This window comes from Chenopodium album, chromosome 5 (assembly GCF_948465745.1).
Source record: "Chenopodium album chromosome 5, dcCheAlbu1.1, whole genome shotgun sequence".
NCBI classification, from domain to species: Eukaryota; Viridiplantae; Streptophyta; class Magnoliopsida; order Caryophyllales; family Amaranthaceae; genus Chenopodium; species Chenopodium album.
In genome coordinates, this window is record NC_137838.1 from 6443948 (window position 1) to 6460872 (window position 16925).

Below are 16925 nucleotides of genomic sequence, written 5' to 3' on the forward strand. Positions count from 1 at the left end.
TGTAGCATTGAGTTGTTTTGTTTGTTAGTTGTGATTATTGTTGAGAAGTTTAGCATCTTATTTTTAATTTTTTGTTTGGTTGAGAGAGAGTCGTATGAAGTTAATATTTTAAGCAAATTTTAGAATTAGGAGAAAGAGGTAAAGATTCTCTTGTTGTTTATTATGAAGTATAGCTCATGATAATATTCATCTTGTAAAAACAAATATAAGATAAGTAACCAACTTCAAATGAGAAAAAGAATACCACTTAAAATCTAAAATAATGCATCAAACAAGGATATTCATCAGTTGATAACTTTTGTTAATGAGAAACAAATCTTGTATATAACTGGACATTTCAGTAACGAGAACATCTCATTTGATGTAAATACTCCTTCCGTCGATCTCTCACATAAGATGACTTTAGACGTGTACTATATTGATCAACATTAATGCCCTTCCTAAAATCCAAGATTGATTGTGCATTTGGGATGTCAATTTAGATTTGAGCAGTGATATTATAAGCGTCTTTTATTCATTTTATTTTCACTTAAACAAACAATATACGGTTTAATCGGTTACGACTACGGTCAAAAAGTGGAGCCACGTAAAGTTGGAGGGAGTATTTTAATGTTATCCATTCGATCATCTTCAACTTTCTTCCATTTTTCCACGGCTATTTTCAGTTCTAAAACCCAGAAAAAATTATGCTCACTTCATCTGTTTTCCGCAATTCAATCACCTCAATTTCAGTATTTTCATCAACAACTGCTAAACCAAAATTATCAAATTCAAACTCAATCAAAAAATTCCCTATTCAATTCAGAATTCGCGCCACTATTAAACAACAAAAACCCCTTCAATCTCAACCTCCAATTGAAGATTTTGATGAGAGAGAAAATTCTAAACCTAGGGTTTTGCTCAATAGTATTAGGGTTTTAGAGTGGGATAAGGTTTCCGACGCTGTTTCTTCCTTTGCCTGCACTTCTCTTGGTCGTGTTGCTTCAAAGGTTTGTTGAAATTTCTCCCAATTTGATTGTAATATTGTTGAATTTGATTTTTAGGGTTTTGATTTTTTTGTTGTAGGAACAATTGTTGTCGCTTGATCAGACGTATGAGGAGAGTTTGGAGTTGCTAAGAGAGACAAATGCAGCGGTTGAAATTCGCAAGCATAGTAATTCGTCCCTGGATTTCACTCCCATTGATGTTGTTCTGGTTTGTGCCTTCGGTTTTACTCTTTTGAATGTGCATCCATGACTCAAAAAATTATGCGTAGTTACTATTTTGGGATATTCGGAAAATTTGACACTTTTCTTCTCAATTACTCTGTAGTAGTAATGGTTTATGATTGGTCTTTTTAATATGACCCTATCTAAATTGAGGGATGGAGAAATGGTAGACATTGCCAAGCTAATATAAAGATTTTTTTTGCCCTTTTGTGATTTTGTCAGATGCTATTTTATAAATTGAAGGATTATGTGATTGCTATTTCTAGACTGAGTTATTACTTTTATTCTTGAAAATATGTGATAGAAATTTCCCTATTGAAATTCACTGTAAACTAATTAGGCCTGGAATGTTGATGTCTGTAACTTATAGTCGTGCTGCAAATGAGGACATGGAATTTTTAGTGTGCAAAGTTTGAAATTTGTCTTTGTACTTCATTTTGAGCTTAAGAGTATCAGTGTAAATAAGGTGACATTAAGCAAGGGAGCTACTTAACGTACACAGGACATAGTCGTTTGTAACTAGATTTGGTTGGTTTGTTAGCTCCCTTCAATCGAATAAATATTGGACCTAAATAGTGGTATACCTGCAAGGGGGTGGCTAGCTAGACAAAGTAAGCTTACATGTATTATGTACTTTTGAGATAATCTTAGTGTCGAATTCATAGGTGAGATCTGCTGTAGACCATGCGCGGAGATCTTCACCAGTGGCTGGACAAGAAGCTATGGCTGTTGCAGTTTTGCTACAGTTGGCAGAGGCTTTGCAGACTAACATCAAAGCATCAATCAAAGAAAATGCCGATATGCTTGATCGTTTCATGCCCCTGGCTGATTTGGCAAGTATAAGATGAATTGTTTTGTATAAGTTGTCTCTCAGCTATTTATTGGATAGATATTCTGTGATTTCACTCTTTATCTTTATGTTTTCCTTTCTCCTTAATCGATGCAGATACTGGACTGGGTCACCACCAAATCGCTAGTCAGATCAATACTGCAAGTTATTGATGAAGATGGCTCTGTCAAAGACTCAGCAGTACGTTGCTTACCAATTTAACATCTGAAACCAGAGTATAAAGTTGTCTTGTTTCATTTAACTTCTTAGGGCATGCTTGGATTGGGGGTAATATATTAAGAGGGTAATAAAAGTCAAACTTGAAAAAACATAAGTGATTAGAAGTGTTTTTGTAAAAGACAAGGTGTATACAAATGAAAAAGATAGTTGTGCCATGAGAAAAAGAGAGAGATGGAGGAATTGTTATCCTTATAATGAGGGTAATAGTTACTCACACGCTCACCCTCCCCGTAGAGTAACTATTACCCCCAAAATGAGGGTATTAGTTCCTCTTTCTTCACCTCATACCACACCATCACGACATAATTTTTCTTACAATCACACCATCACTATCTCCTCCTTTCCTATATTCACTTTCATTTTACTTAGTTTGGCTTTTTTTTACCCTAGTAATACATCTCCCTCAATCCAAGCATGCCGTTAGACATAACTGCTACTGGTATACTTAAGAGAAGTGTATTAGAAATTTTTGTTTAAGAAATAGCCTTGGATGAACAATGAAATGATATATAATGCAACCATAAGAGGGAAATAATCATATTAAGTGAAATGGCCCATGGTAGATTACAAGATCTTTAAAGTGGTAGTAAAGAGTATAAATTTAAAAAGAGCTGTTAGATGCTTTGCATATACTTTTACATTTAGGGAGTTTTTTTTTTTCTATCTAGAGTTATATGTTAATATGATTTTATCTGCTACCTTGAGCTTAAAGCTTGTGCAGAGCATTTCATATCTAGAGTTTTATATTAATATAATCTGTTACATTGAGTTTAAAGCTTCTTTAAACAATTGTCTTGTTTATTTTTCTAATCTATTCTTGTATTAACATTCTTTACTTCAGAGTGGAAAACTTAAACAGGCACGTTGGCGAGTTGTGAACCTTGAAAACAAGGTTAGGACATCTCTTGATTGGTACTGAATCATGTTTGGATTCCTGCAAACATATAGAAGCCCATATATATTTCCAAAAGGTTACTTTGGTGGATATGTTTTCAGCTAGTAACTTTCCATGTAACTTGCAGACATGTTGTCAGCAGTACTTCAATGGGCTTGAGTTCTGTATATTGGTGCTTTTTTTTTTTTTTTAAAAAAAAAAAAAAAAGTATATACGGAGTATTTATTTTTGGTCTCGATCATTTTTGACTTCTTTTGCAGTTGCACCAGTTGATGAACACTCTAATTGCAAATGAAACAAATAAAACTAGTTCTTTGGTAAGCAATTCACTTCTATGCATCTGTTGCATTCTTTGTATTTTACTTCATGATATCATCTAACATGCGAGGAAATTTAGGAAGCAAGTAATGTTGATGGGAGATGGTGCATCAGATCAGGAGCACGTCAACTGACAAGTTTTAAAGGTTTATTGCTTTCAAGGTGAACTACTTATTCGGGTTACTATTATATTTTTTTGGACTCATATAGCATGAAAATACTGTAATCTTGTCCCTGGTTCATGCTTTTCTTAGATTAGTATGCACATCCTCCCTTTTTTTTTAGTTGTCCCGGGTATGCTCTACTTTGACCATATTTTGTTATTTATGTGTAAGATAAAAGATAGCCATGTGGGATTTTGTTAGATTCATTTCTATAAGTATTCATATTGTTTGTTGACATAAGTGAAGGGAGTTAAGAACGATGCGTGGAATTTGGGTTTATAGGATGGAGGGAAAGGATCTTTGTCAACATCCACCAGAGATATAATCTTGGCTCATGCAACTGACCCCATCATATTGGGATTAAGGCTTTGGTTATTGTTGTTTAATCTACATTTTTTTATCATTCATCCATGACCTAGTTCCTATGGCATTATGCCATTATATCCAGTTTCTTTCTAATGAAGAGTGATATCTTTAGAGTTGATAAGTTTGTAATAACTAGGATATCAAGATGGAGTCAATTAATAACAGAAGTTGCTGAAAGGAATTGCATAGTCTTTATAATGGCTTGAATTCAATGAGTGGGGTGGAGTAAGTATATTATATTTGGAGACATGAACTTTGATAGGTTTAGTAGGACTTGGCTTCTTAAAGTTGTTACCTATGATTATTTTTGTTGGAACATAGGATTCATATAATCATATTCTTAATAATCTGTCTTCATGTGAATTGAGATCATGTTCTGACCATTTGGACACTACTTTTCTCTTGATACTTTTTTGAGGGAGACAGTAGGACTGTAGGAGTACTGATTTTGGTCCATGGTTCTTAAAAAGAAACCAAGAAGTTCTCCCAAAAGTTATACGGGATTACTGATAATGGCTGCAAAGAAGTACCCTCTACCCATTTTTGTTTTAGTCTTTGTGGCTTAAGGATGATTTCTGATTTCTCTTTGTGAAAGGAGAATTCTATGGTTTGAAGGGCTAGAAACATTGCTTTGACAATCAACATGTTCGTTATTCTTCGTCATGTGTATTTGTATTTACACAGTGGTTTGCTTACCATCTTCAAGCTTCCTTTTTTTTTTTAATTAAAAATTTCATTAAAGACGACAGGGAAGATGATAATGTGAACATGCCCCTTCATGTGTGACAGTTTATCTTTCATTTGCGTAGAAATATAATCCCTTTATCTGTTATCGTTGAAGTTTTATATTGATCCCTTTTAACAGTCTTATTATTCATATTTTTAATTTTTATTTTGTGTTGTTATAGCGGAGCTGGCATGGGGAATATTATTGAGCCAGTCTCTGCTGTGCAGCTAAATGATGAATTAATGGAAGCAAAGGCATCCATTGCTGATGCAGAGGCTGAAGTTCTTTTGGATATAACAGAAAAGGTAGTATATTTCGTGCTATGGATTGTCTCCTTCATTTGGTTTGACCTGGACAAGCTATTAATGACTTGGAGCTTTGCTTACTCTTGAGTCTTGAGCAGATTAAACTGGACCTTGATAACATTGAAAAACTATTGAAGAGTGTAATTGCACTTGATGTTGTAAGTATAGCTTCTCGGCCTTTTTCCCTCTCTATATGCCTCAATTTTTTCATGGCTTGAAAGTTTTGTAGAAATTTCTTAGAGGCAAATAAAGTAAATACTTAACCAAATTGGTGAAACTTGCTTACTACATTTGGTTGTGATGAAAATGTGTGGCTAATTTTGCTAAAAAAAATCTACATGCTACTTGTAACTTCGTAAGCATGCAACCATTTCAGTATTTTTTTCTTCATGGAGGAATTTCTTTCCATTTTTTTATTCTATTATTTTTTTAATATATATTTTTTCATTCTAGATGATATAATGTACTTTGGTTAAGCAGAGAATCGTAGACTTGATCTCTAGATGCCAAAACGTGTAAACTCTAAGTTAGTGGGGCTAATTCATACTTGATTCAGAAGAGAGCTCTTGTTTTGAATTTTTTTTCATAACCTTTTATGGCTTCATATAGATCCATGTGATGGTCAATTTATTGGTCTGCTGCCGAGATTAACAAATCTGTTTACTTCCGTAATTTCTCATACCAGCATTTCACTTAATGCAGGTAAATGCTAGAGCCAGTTTTGGCCTCTCATTAGAAGGAACCTGTCCTGAGTTACTTCTACTGGATGATAAGAATACACCATCATCTTCAGAAGGCTTCTTGCATAAAAATAATGCTATGAAGCTTGCCTACTCCACCAAAAAGCAATGGAAGTTGTGTATGCCCAAAGCATATCATCCTATTTTACTTCAACGACACCGGCATGATCTACGGGAAGCCAAAAAGGATGTCGCTAATGCTATTGCTGTATGATCACTCACCCTTGTTTTTCCTATTTGTTTTACTTTCATGACAAAGATATTGTTATTTGTGCTATAGCATTATTATTGGTCATCATCCTTGACCTTGTTTGGACTGAGATAGGTAAAATTATAAATATGTAATTTTTTTTATATTTATGCGCTTATCTAGTTCTTCTTGGCATCGTCTTGATCAGCTGGAACTCGAACTCTAATTTCCATAGGAATTTCGGAGAAGAAAAATAAATGGGACAAATTTCGGCCAGCAAGAAGTCACACAAGAAAATATTGAAATCCTACAAGAGAAGGTAATTTTGCAGTTTGTAGAGGTCCTTGCCTTTAACTATTGCCCCAATATGTTGGTCTAATAAACTCTGCACAGTAGGTTACTCAATTGGAACAAGCTCACCCAGTTCCTGCTGATATAATGATTGCTAAGAATACAAAAGTTCTTCTTATAACTGGACCTAATACAGGTGGCAAAACCATTTGCTTGAAAGCGGTTGGATTGGCTGCCATGATGGCAAAAGCAGGTGAGGTCTCTTCTCCGTTTTCATTAAATTAAGCTAGATCTATGTTGCACAGACCTGGATATGGATATTAGATTGGTATGGACCCAGAAAAAATGGCAAGTGTGAAAATAATTTTTTACAAAAATGTGTATCCAAGATAAATCAGTGTCAATATTGAACATGGTACATAAAGCTATAATTGCTATTGATACATGCACTTGGAGTCACCCGATGAAGAGAAGGTGGTCTTTTGAATCATTTTGTGTATGGTGAAGATGATCCGAAGCTCTAGTCATTTAGTTTATTTTATTTACTCCTGTGTTAAGTATTTGTTATAAGAATATTAAGAATGAAAACAAACAAGATGTTAGTGGAGGCAGGAAGGGGTCTTTGTTAAACTAATTGATGTAATTAATGAACCCCCACTTCCTCCCAAGGGTAGGCAGATGAGTTGTTGAAAAATTAGTTCCTCAGTTTTCATCTGGCCTCTAGTATATTATTATGTGAGTTTTCTCTTAGTTTTTAGAAACGCAAGGACATATATATCAACTGTGGTTTGAAACACTACTGGGATGGAAACCAATTTTGTGATTTACACCACAAATTATGTCACCTCACAATAATGGATTAACAATATCTTTTATTTTCAGGCCTGTATGTTGTATGTGCTGAACCTGCACAGGTCCCATGGTTTGATTCTGTTTTTGCTGATATTGGTGATGAACAGTCATTGTCTCAGTCTTTATCAACTTTCTCAGGACACCTCAGGCAAATCAGTGTGAGTATTGTGCTTGAAATATGATTCAGTCCTTTGATCTTTTTATCATAATAATTAGTGCTGTGTGTGCAGCTTTTTTTTTAAACTTCTTACGTTAGCTTTAGAGGCAAACACTGATATCTTTTAATACTTTGATGCTTACCGTAGGTACAAACACTGATACCTTTAATTATCTCAAGTAAAAATTATTAACTGATATCTTTAATTATCAACGAGTAAAAATTATTAATTAAAATTAATATTATTTGAAAATATACATTTTGACGAAGCTAATAGAATCCTGCATGAATATGTTTTTCCTTGTGATGAAATGACGAATCATCAAAAATAGAGAAAGTGTTGCATCTAAAAGATTCTTCAGTTGTTGAGTGGACAGTAGTAGAGCTCATCAGCTGAATTTGCTTAGTTTGATGACCTGGGCCTTCTCCTCCTTTCCTTATGCTGTATACTAAATTACTAACTTCCTTTCACAGTGTCATATTTCTTTCAAACACTGTAATTTATATTGGCCTTTGGCCCTTTGCTGTAAAATTTTAAGGAAATTAAGGATGCACAATCAAATGGTTTTGTATTCTTGTTTCCCTGCTTGAAATTTCTCAAACCCATGTCAAAGTCATCCAGTGTGAGAAAACATTCTTGTAGGAACGAAAAGATGAAGAATACAGTTACAACTCATTCTTTCTATTTTATTCTATACTAACTACTAAGTTTGCTTATCACAGATTTTTTTTTTAATCCTAGTCTATTTTAGTGATATATATGTGTATGTGAATGGGGGAAAGGTGGGTATTTTATTGTGTTTGTCATTCTGGCTAGATGTTGTATCTTCAAATTGCTTGCTACATACTTGTAAGTAGTCTCAAGTGTTGATCTTCTGTATGGATCACAGGATATACAAGCTAGATCTACTAGTCAATCTCTGGTGCTTTTGGATGAGGTATGTATACATTATCCATTTTCATCTCTAAAACATCATTTGTAGTATGCTTCTGATGCATCTTTAATACACTAGAACATAGGAAGTGGTAGGAAAATTATGCTTTGCCCTATACGTAGGTGAAGCTAAGAATGATATTTGTTTCTTCATATATTAGTATTAGATGCAGCTCTCAAGCTATCGAGACACTCTTGGAAACTGACAGCTGTTTAACCTTTACCTATGTTTAGATTGGTGCTGGCACTAATCCTTTAGAGGGAGCAGCACTTGGTATGTCTGTTCTTGAGTCATTTGCTGAAGCTGGTGCCTTACTAACTATAGCCACAACACATCATGGTGAACTTAAAACCCTCAAGTATAGGTATGACTGAAAGAGACTATTTGTTATTTTTAAGACTTAATATTAGAGTTATTAGCCTTTTTGTCGCCTGAGGTGAGCTGCAAGCCCTCAGAAGATTTAAGGTTTTTGTTTGAAAATTCTGTCTTTTGCAGCAATGATGCATTTGAAAATGCATGTATGGAGTTTGATGAAGTCAACTTGAAGCCAACTTACAAAATTCTTTGGGGAGTTCCAGGTTGTTATCTCATAAAACCTAAGCAAATCCAGTTCAAAAATTCTTTTATCTGGGCTTTCTTTGTCTGTGGCAAATTATTCAATATTGTGCACCGTGGGTGAAGCCAATGAATTCCTTGCTATCAGTTCTATTTTGTTGCCTTCAGCGATTTTTATTTTACATTAGATTTTGTTGTTTAAGATCTTGCAACCTGGCCAGTTTCATCCCATTCACCTTCCTCCTGTGCACATTATGCTTTTGTACCTAAGACTGTTATTATTGTATTGCAGGGCGTTCAAATGCTATTAATATAGCTGAAAGGCTTGGGCTTCCTAAAGTGATTGTAAATAATGCTCGTGGACTATATGGAGTCGCCAGTGCAGAGATTGATGAGGTGAATACTTTTCTTCTGTTATTCTCACTTCGAATCCTCTCACAGACAGGAATTGGAGAGTATTGAATTTTCTCAGTAGTAACCAAGGGAAACTTTGAGGGCCCTGTTCTTTGTCCTTTGTAGTGGAAGTTTTACTTTGTAATGTTTGATCAATTTGTGCTCGTGTTGATCTGAAAGTATTGCAATAAAGGCAGATTCTTGTTATTCTACCAACACCAGCAATGAAAAAACAAAAAAATACACCTAATTTAAATATTTCTTGCTATTGTTTATGTGCGTCTTGGCGGAGGGGGGGGGGGGGGGGGAATAGGAATTGACTTTTGTGCAGTCTTGCTTTTAAGTAGTAAAAATATGATATGATGGGGAAATTGTTTCTCTGAGATTAATGTTTTGGAAAATGCGGAACATCTTGAAAGAATGTTCAGTGCTCTAACTATTGAAAGGGTGTGTTGACACTTCTTCATAGCTTCTAAACATGATGCTTTGAACATCATGAATCTTACGTCTCTTCTCTTGTTCCTCATTACTCTAGCTTGGAACTTAATGTGGTCTGATAAGAAGGATTACATGTGCAAGCCTTTACTTTTCTTGATTCTGAAAATAAAAAAATTGACCTTCACATAATGTTTTATTGTTTTTGCAATATTTTAGGTCATATATGATTTGGAGAAGTTCAAGCTAAATGTTGAAGAATATAAAGATGAAGCGCAACGTTACTTGAGGTTAGATCTCCCTTTTTTTTCAAGTACCGTTGATCATAAATTTGAATCCCAGTGCTGTTTAAACTCAAGGATGATTTCTTTTCCTTGTGTGTATCAGGGTTGGGGTGGGGGACTGGTGACGGTTTCATGATCAGTTTTTGTATAATTTTTCTTGAGTACTTTTGCTTGTTCATTAGCTTTACAAATATTTCAGACATGATGTCTTAAAATCTTCGAATTCTGCAATGTCATGGTCCCTAACTGAGTGACTGGCGAAGACTTCCTTGATCACGTGTATTGTGTACTATTATCCCTTTAGTTGTTTGCATGAGCTGGGTTTGATCTGCAATGCCTTCAAGGTGGCTATTCTTCAGTCATAGAGAGGTGTTGGGGATAGGGAGGAATAACTGTTTGTTGTGGGAGGGTTGGAAAGTAATTTTAAGAACTGATAAGTCTCCTTGCATGTCTATTATGATAGGCTTTCCAGAGATCTTCATGAGAAAGTACAGCATACCCAGAAGAAGCTTGATGAGCATAGTTCTAATCTTAAATATAGAATGATGCAACAAATAACAGAGCTTGCATCTACAGCACGTTCAAATCTACACCTGAAAATGCGTCAGTATCGTGCATCTGCACATAAGAGAAAACATCCTGCAGAAGCCAACGTGCAACCAGCTGGTACACTGATTAACAGCCAGCATTATACAGCAGGTTCCAATACTGTTGTTCCCGAAACTAGAGGTACATCTGCCGAGGAGGTCAAGCCATCATCATCAGGTATAACCAATTTATATCCCCTTTAATCTTACATGTAGTCTCTTTACTTTTTAGCATGTGTAGGAGTGCCTAAGTGAATGCAATTATTCCAAACAACCATCAATCGTTGGGCCTTTACTTTTTTTGATAAGAAAAGGAAATTTCTTTGTAAAATTATATAAAATGAAATGAGGAACTTTATTTTGAGACGGACTTGGGAGGGGGTAACAGCCTAACAGGGACTTCCTCTTGAATTCTGACAAACTTTCATTGAAGGTCCAGAGAAAAAAACTATAATCCCCAAGGTTGGTGAGACAGTGCAAGTTCCTTCCCTAGGGATGAAGGGAAAAGTTCTTAAGGTGGAACCATCCAAAGATGAGATATTAGTACAAGCTGGTAAACTGAAGTTGAAGTTGAAAATGTCTGCAATTAAGTCCTGACTGGTAATAATGCTGTGCAGTTGTGAAGATAGATAGGTATGTCGATTCATCTTTCTGTCAGCATCGTATTTGGTTATCTTTTTGACAATGTAGAAAAGAAGTAAAACAAAAGGTTGGACTGCTAAAGCGCGGAGGATTGCTCTATTTGGCAGTATGGTGGCATTGTGCTACACTTGAAAAGAAAGAAAACAACAGCTGTTTAGGTTAGAGCTTTCCCATGATGCGGTATTCTATTATGGATATTGTATAGCTACGTGTGTTATATTCCTGATCAAACTTGATTTTTAGATGTTGCAAGTACGGCAAATTTTAAGATGCACCATGGTGCACCTATTTCTAGGTGCACCACGCCTATACTTTTGAACAATCAGTAAAAAAATTTGAACAATTGCAAATTTTGAACATGTAGTAAAAATATCTGAACATCGCAAATTTTGAACATTTAGTTAAAAAAATCTGAACAATTGCAATGCATCATGCCTATACTTTTGAACATTTAGTAAAAGAAATCTGAACAATCAAGAATTTTGAACATTTAGTTAAAAAATCTGAACATCACAATTTTGAAAATTTAATAAAAAAATCTGAACAATTGCAATGCACCACGCCTATAATTTTGAACTTTTAGTAAAAAAAAAATATGAACAATAAATTTTTTTGAACATTTAGTAAAAAAATCTGAACAATCGCAAATTTTGAATTATTACGAGTCAGACAAATTTTGAACTGACTCGTAATAATTCAATAGTTTTGTAATTTAAACTGAACATTTAATGTATACAAAATGAACATTTCTCGATAAAATATGAACATAAAAATTGCATGTTTATGTTCAATTTTTGTGACGTGTTCATATTCTTTTTACTAAATGTTCATTTTTTGTAAAATGTTCAATTTTTTTTACTAAATGTTCAAAAGTATAGTCGTGGTGCACCTATTTCTAGGTACACCATGGTGCATATAATACTAATTGTTGCAAGTACATAATGTAATAGCTTAAGTGCATGATTATTTTAGCCCTGTTTTTGTATACAAGTGATGCCACTTTGTGTATTCATAAAATTATTATATTTAACATTTATATTTATGTCTGGAAAGTTTATGATATCAAAATTATTTGCTTTATATTATTTAACATAATGTTTCCCCTCAAAAAAAAATTAACATAATGTTGGAATGCAGAAACCCCCTTCTACTGATGAAGAATTTAATGAGCCTATTTGGAGATCATGAGATGTTAATATGACATGAGCACGACCTATATTTTTTTATATATTTTTTAGTTAGGACATAGTCCCTCCATCCCCGAATGATAGTCACTATTTCCATTTTTGGACATCCAAAGTTTTAGTCACATTTCACAATTTTAGGTCTCATACAATAACATAAAATGACCTATATACCCTCATTTTTTTTGGATGTATTATATGTGCTTCCCAAAATACCCTCATATTTGCCTTTGTACTTGTGCCTTAATTGAATGAGTTGTCTCCCTTTTTAATGACAATGAGTTTCTCTCTCTTCTTTTTGTTTTGCAAATGATTGGATTTTAGTTTCCATGTACTTTATTTATTTCTCCTTAATTCCCGTAATTTTCACCCAAAGGTGACTATCATTCGGGGATGGAGGGAGTATCAAATTTAACCATTGATTCGGAATAGAAGACTTTAAATGAAAAATGTTGGGATGGAGAGATAGGAGAGAATAGTGTTTGGGTGCTAATGAGATGAGATGACTAGCAAGGTACTCGAGTTTAACTTAATCAGCTCTACCACTAGAGCTGCCAAAAGTTGACTCGATCCGAAATGCCAACTCAAACCCGATTATTAACCGACCCATCTAAACCTGAAAAAATGGTGACCCAAACCAGACTTGACCCAACCTGAAACCAACCTTAGACCCGAGTTGACCCGAGTATGTGAGACCCGAACTCGAACCTGAACTGACCTGGAGATGACCCGACCCAAATGTAACCCGTAAATTATAAACCTGAACCGAACCCAACTTGAACCGAAATTGACCCAAACTAATTTAACCCGTCAAAACCCAAATTTAACCCGACTTGTTACTAACCCGACTTGTTACTAACCTGACTTGAATTCAACCCGATCCGTTCCTAACCCGACCCGAATTTAACCCAACCTGTTACAAACCCAATCGGAAATCAACCCGACTTGTTATTGACCTAACCCAAATTCAACCCGACTTGTTATTGACCCGAACCGGATTTTACCAGACCTATTACTAACCCGATCCAAAAATTCAACCAGATCTGTCACTTATCCGACTCGAAATCAACACGACTTGTTATTGACCCAACCTAAATTCAACCCAAATTGTTTTCGACCCGATTTCAAATTAACTTAAATGCAATTTAGATCACCTTATTATTGTTGATCAAATCATTTTGTATAGGGAGTCCAACTCTAATATGACCTGACTTGGAAATGACCCCATCTGATTGTAACCTGCAAATTATTGACTCGAACATAACCCGACTTGACTCCGAGAATGACACGACTTGAAAATGACCCAACCTGATTATAACCCGCAAATTATTGACTTGAACCAAACCCGATTTGAACCCGAGAATGACCCGACTTGATTATAACCCGAAAATTATTGACTTGGACCGAACCCGACTTAAACCCGTGAATGATCTGACCTGATTCTAACCCGCAAATTATTAAATTGAACCGAACCCGACTCGAACCCGAGAATTACCCTAACCCTTGAAAACCCGAATTAAACCCGACCTATTGTTCACCCGACCCGAAAGTAACTGACATGTTAATAACCCGACCCAAACCCGATAAGAAGTATGACCCGACGTGACGCGACTCAAGCATGACCCAACCCAAACCTGACCCGCATAGGTTATGGAATTAATCCGAATAGAACCGACCCGAGCTGACCCAACCCACTCTTACCGACCCAAACCTGTCCGTTTACCCAAATTGACAGCTCTTCCCGAAACCTCCAAAATTTCCGAAAAAGCGTGGATATCAGCCTTCAATTTTGGAATTTTTTTTTTACTTTTATTCGCCTGGAAATAAAAATACCGAAATGTTTACCATGGTCCCTAATACCCTCCAGAAGTCCAATTGGGTGGGTGGAACCATCATATTTGCCTTTAAAAAGCCAATTTACCGGTTTATAACTTGCACCGATTAAATTAACTCAACCCTAATACGAACATTTATGAAAACATATAATGATCATATATGGTTCAAAACGACATTATAGGACCCCGAGATGTATCCCCTTAAATCTCAAAACTTTTCGACACCAGATCTCGAAACATCCCAATTTTCTCAAAAAGCGTGGATATAGCCATCAATTTTTGAATCTGTTGACTTTTTTAGCCCGAAAATAAAAATTGCCGAAATGTTTTTTATGGTCTCTAATACCCTCCGGGAGTCCAATTAGGTGGGTGGAACCATCCAATTTGCCTTTAAACGGCCAATTTACCGGTTTACAACTTGCACCGATTTCATTAATTCAAGCCTACTACAAACATTTATGACAACATATAATGATCATATATGGTTCCAAACGGTATTATATGACCCCGAGATGTATCCTCTAAAATATAAAGCCTTTTCGAAACCAGGCCCCGAAACCTCAAAAATTTCTCAAAACACGTGGATATTAGCCTTCAATTTTGGATTTTTTTGACTTTTTTTTCGCCCGGAAATAAAAATTGCCGAAAAGTTTACCATGGTCCCTAATACCCTCTGGGAGTCCAATTGGGTGAGTGGAACCATCAAATTTGCCTTTAAACTGTCAATTTATCGGTTTACAACTTGCACCGATTTCATTAACTCAAGCCTACCACGAACATTTATGACAACATATAATTATCATTTATGGTTCCAAACGGCATTATATGACCCCGAGATGTATCCCCTAAAATATCATTTCTTTTCGACATCGGGACCCGAAACCTTCGAAATTTCTAAAAAAGCATGGATATTAGCCTTCAATTTTGGAATTTTATGACTTTTTTCGCCCTGAAAAAAAAAATCCGAAATGTTTACCATGGTCCTTAATACCCTCCGAGAGTCCAATTGGGTTGGTGGAACCATCCAATTTGCCTTTAAACTGCCAATTTACTTGTTTACAACTTGCACCGATTTCATTAACTCAAGCCTACCGTGAACATTTATGATAACATATGGTGATCATTAATGGTTCCAAACGGCATTATATGACCTCGAGATGTATCCTCTAAAATCTAAAGGCTTTTCGAAACCAGGCCCCGAAACCTCAAAAATTTCTCAAAAAACGTGGATATTAGCCTTCAATTTTTGATTTTTTTGACTTTTTTTTCGCCCGAAAATAAAAATTGCCGAAAAGTTTACCATGGTCCCTAATACCCTCCGGGAGTCCAATTGGGTGGGTGGAACCATCAAATTGCCCTTTAAACTGCCAATTTACCGGTTTACAGCTTGCACCGATTTCATTAACTTAAGCTTACCACGAACATTTATGACAACATATAATGATCATTTATGGCTCCAAACGGAATTATATGACCCCGAGATGTATCCCCTTAAATCTTAAGGCTTTTCGACACAAGGCTCTGAAACCTCAAAAATTTCTCAAAAAGCGTGGATACATTTATGACAACGCTGAAAAGCATGGATATATGACCCCGAGATGTATTCCCTAAAATCTCATTTATTTTCGACACTGGGCCCTGAAGCCTTCGAAATTTCTAAAAAAACATGGATATTAGCCTTCAATTTTGGAATTTTTTGACCTTTTTTTCGCTCGGAAATAAAAATTGCCGAAATGTTTACCATGGTCCCTAATACCTTCCAGGAGTCCAATTGAGTGGGTTGAACCTTCCAATTTGCCTTTAAACGTCCCTAATTAATAACGGTTTACAACTTGTCCTGATTCCATTAATTCAAGCCTACCACGAACATTTATGACAACATATAATAATCATATATGGTTTCAAACGGCATTATAAGACCCCGAGATATATCTCCTAAAATCTCAAGCCTTTTCAACACCTAGCCCTGAAACCTTAAAAATTTCTCAAAAAGCGTGGATATTAGATTTCAATTTTGGAATTTTTTGACTTTTTTCCCCTCGGAAAAAAAAATTGTCGAAATGTTTACCATGGTCCCTAATACCCTCCGAGAGTCCAATTGGGTGGGTGGAACCATCAAATTTTCTTTTAAACTGTCAATTTACCTGTTTACAACTTGCACCGATTTCATTAACTCAAGCCTACCACGAACATTTATGACAACATATAATGATCATTTATGGTTCCAAACGGCATTATATGACCCCGAGATGTATCCCCTAAAATCTCATTTCTTTTCGACACCGGGACCCGAAACATTCGAAATTTCTAAAATAAATATGGATATTAGCCTTTAATTTTGGAATTTTTTGAATTTTTTTTACCAAGAAATAAAAATTGCGAAATGTTTACCATGGTCCATAATACCCTCCGGGAGTGGACCTGACCCACTCTTACCGACCCAAACCCGACTTGTTTACCCGAATTGACAGCTCTACCCGAAACCTCCAAAATTTCCCTAAAAGCGTGGATATCAGCCTTCAATTTGAAATTTTTTTACATTTCTTCGCCCGGAAATAAAAATTACCGTAATGTTTACCATGGTCCCTAATACCCTCCGGGAGTCTAATTGGGTGGGTGGAACCATCTAATTTGCCTTTAAACGACCAAATTACTGGTTTACAACTTGCACTGATTTCATTTATTCAAACCTATCACGAACATTTATGACAATAAATAATGATCATATATGGTTCTTAACGGCATTATATGACCCCGAAATATATCCCATAGAATTTCAAGACTTTTTCGACA

General features: G+C 35.5%; 1 protein-coding gene across 1 annotated transcript; it reads left to right on the forward strand.

Moving 5' to 3' along the window:
• Positions 1-552: 552 nt before the first annotated feature.
• LOC145631689 (uncharacterized) lies at positions 553-12165 on the forward strand. Its single transcript, XM_081683836.1, has 20 exons — positions 553-989; positions 1066-1194; positions 1874-2041; positions 2155-2238; positions 3119-3169; positions 3433-3489; positions 3570-3652; positions 4929-5052; positions 5151-5210; positions 5755-6000; positions 6218-6301; positions 6379-6526; positions 7156-7283; positions 8173-8220; positions 8451-8581; positions 8713-8795; positions 9065-9168; positions 9820-9890; positions 10348-10649; positions 10905-12165. Exons 1-20 carry the CDS (start codon positions 687-689, stop codon positions 11066-11068), a joined length of 2568 nt encoding a protein of 855 aa, XP_081539962.1. The 5' UTR covers positions 553-686; the 3' UTR covers positions 11069-12165.
• The last annotated feature ends 4760 nt before the right edge of the window (positions 12166-16925 follow it).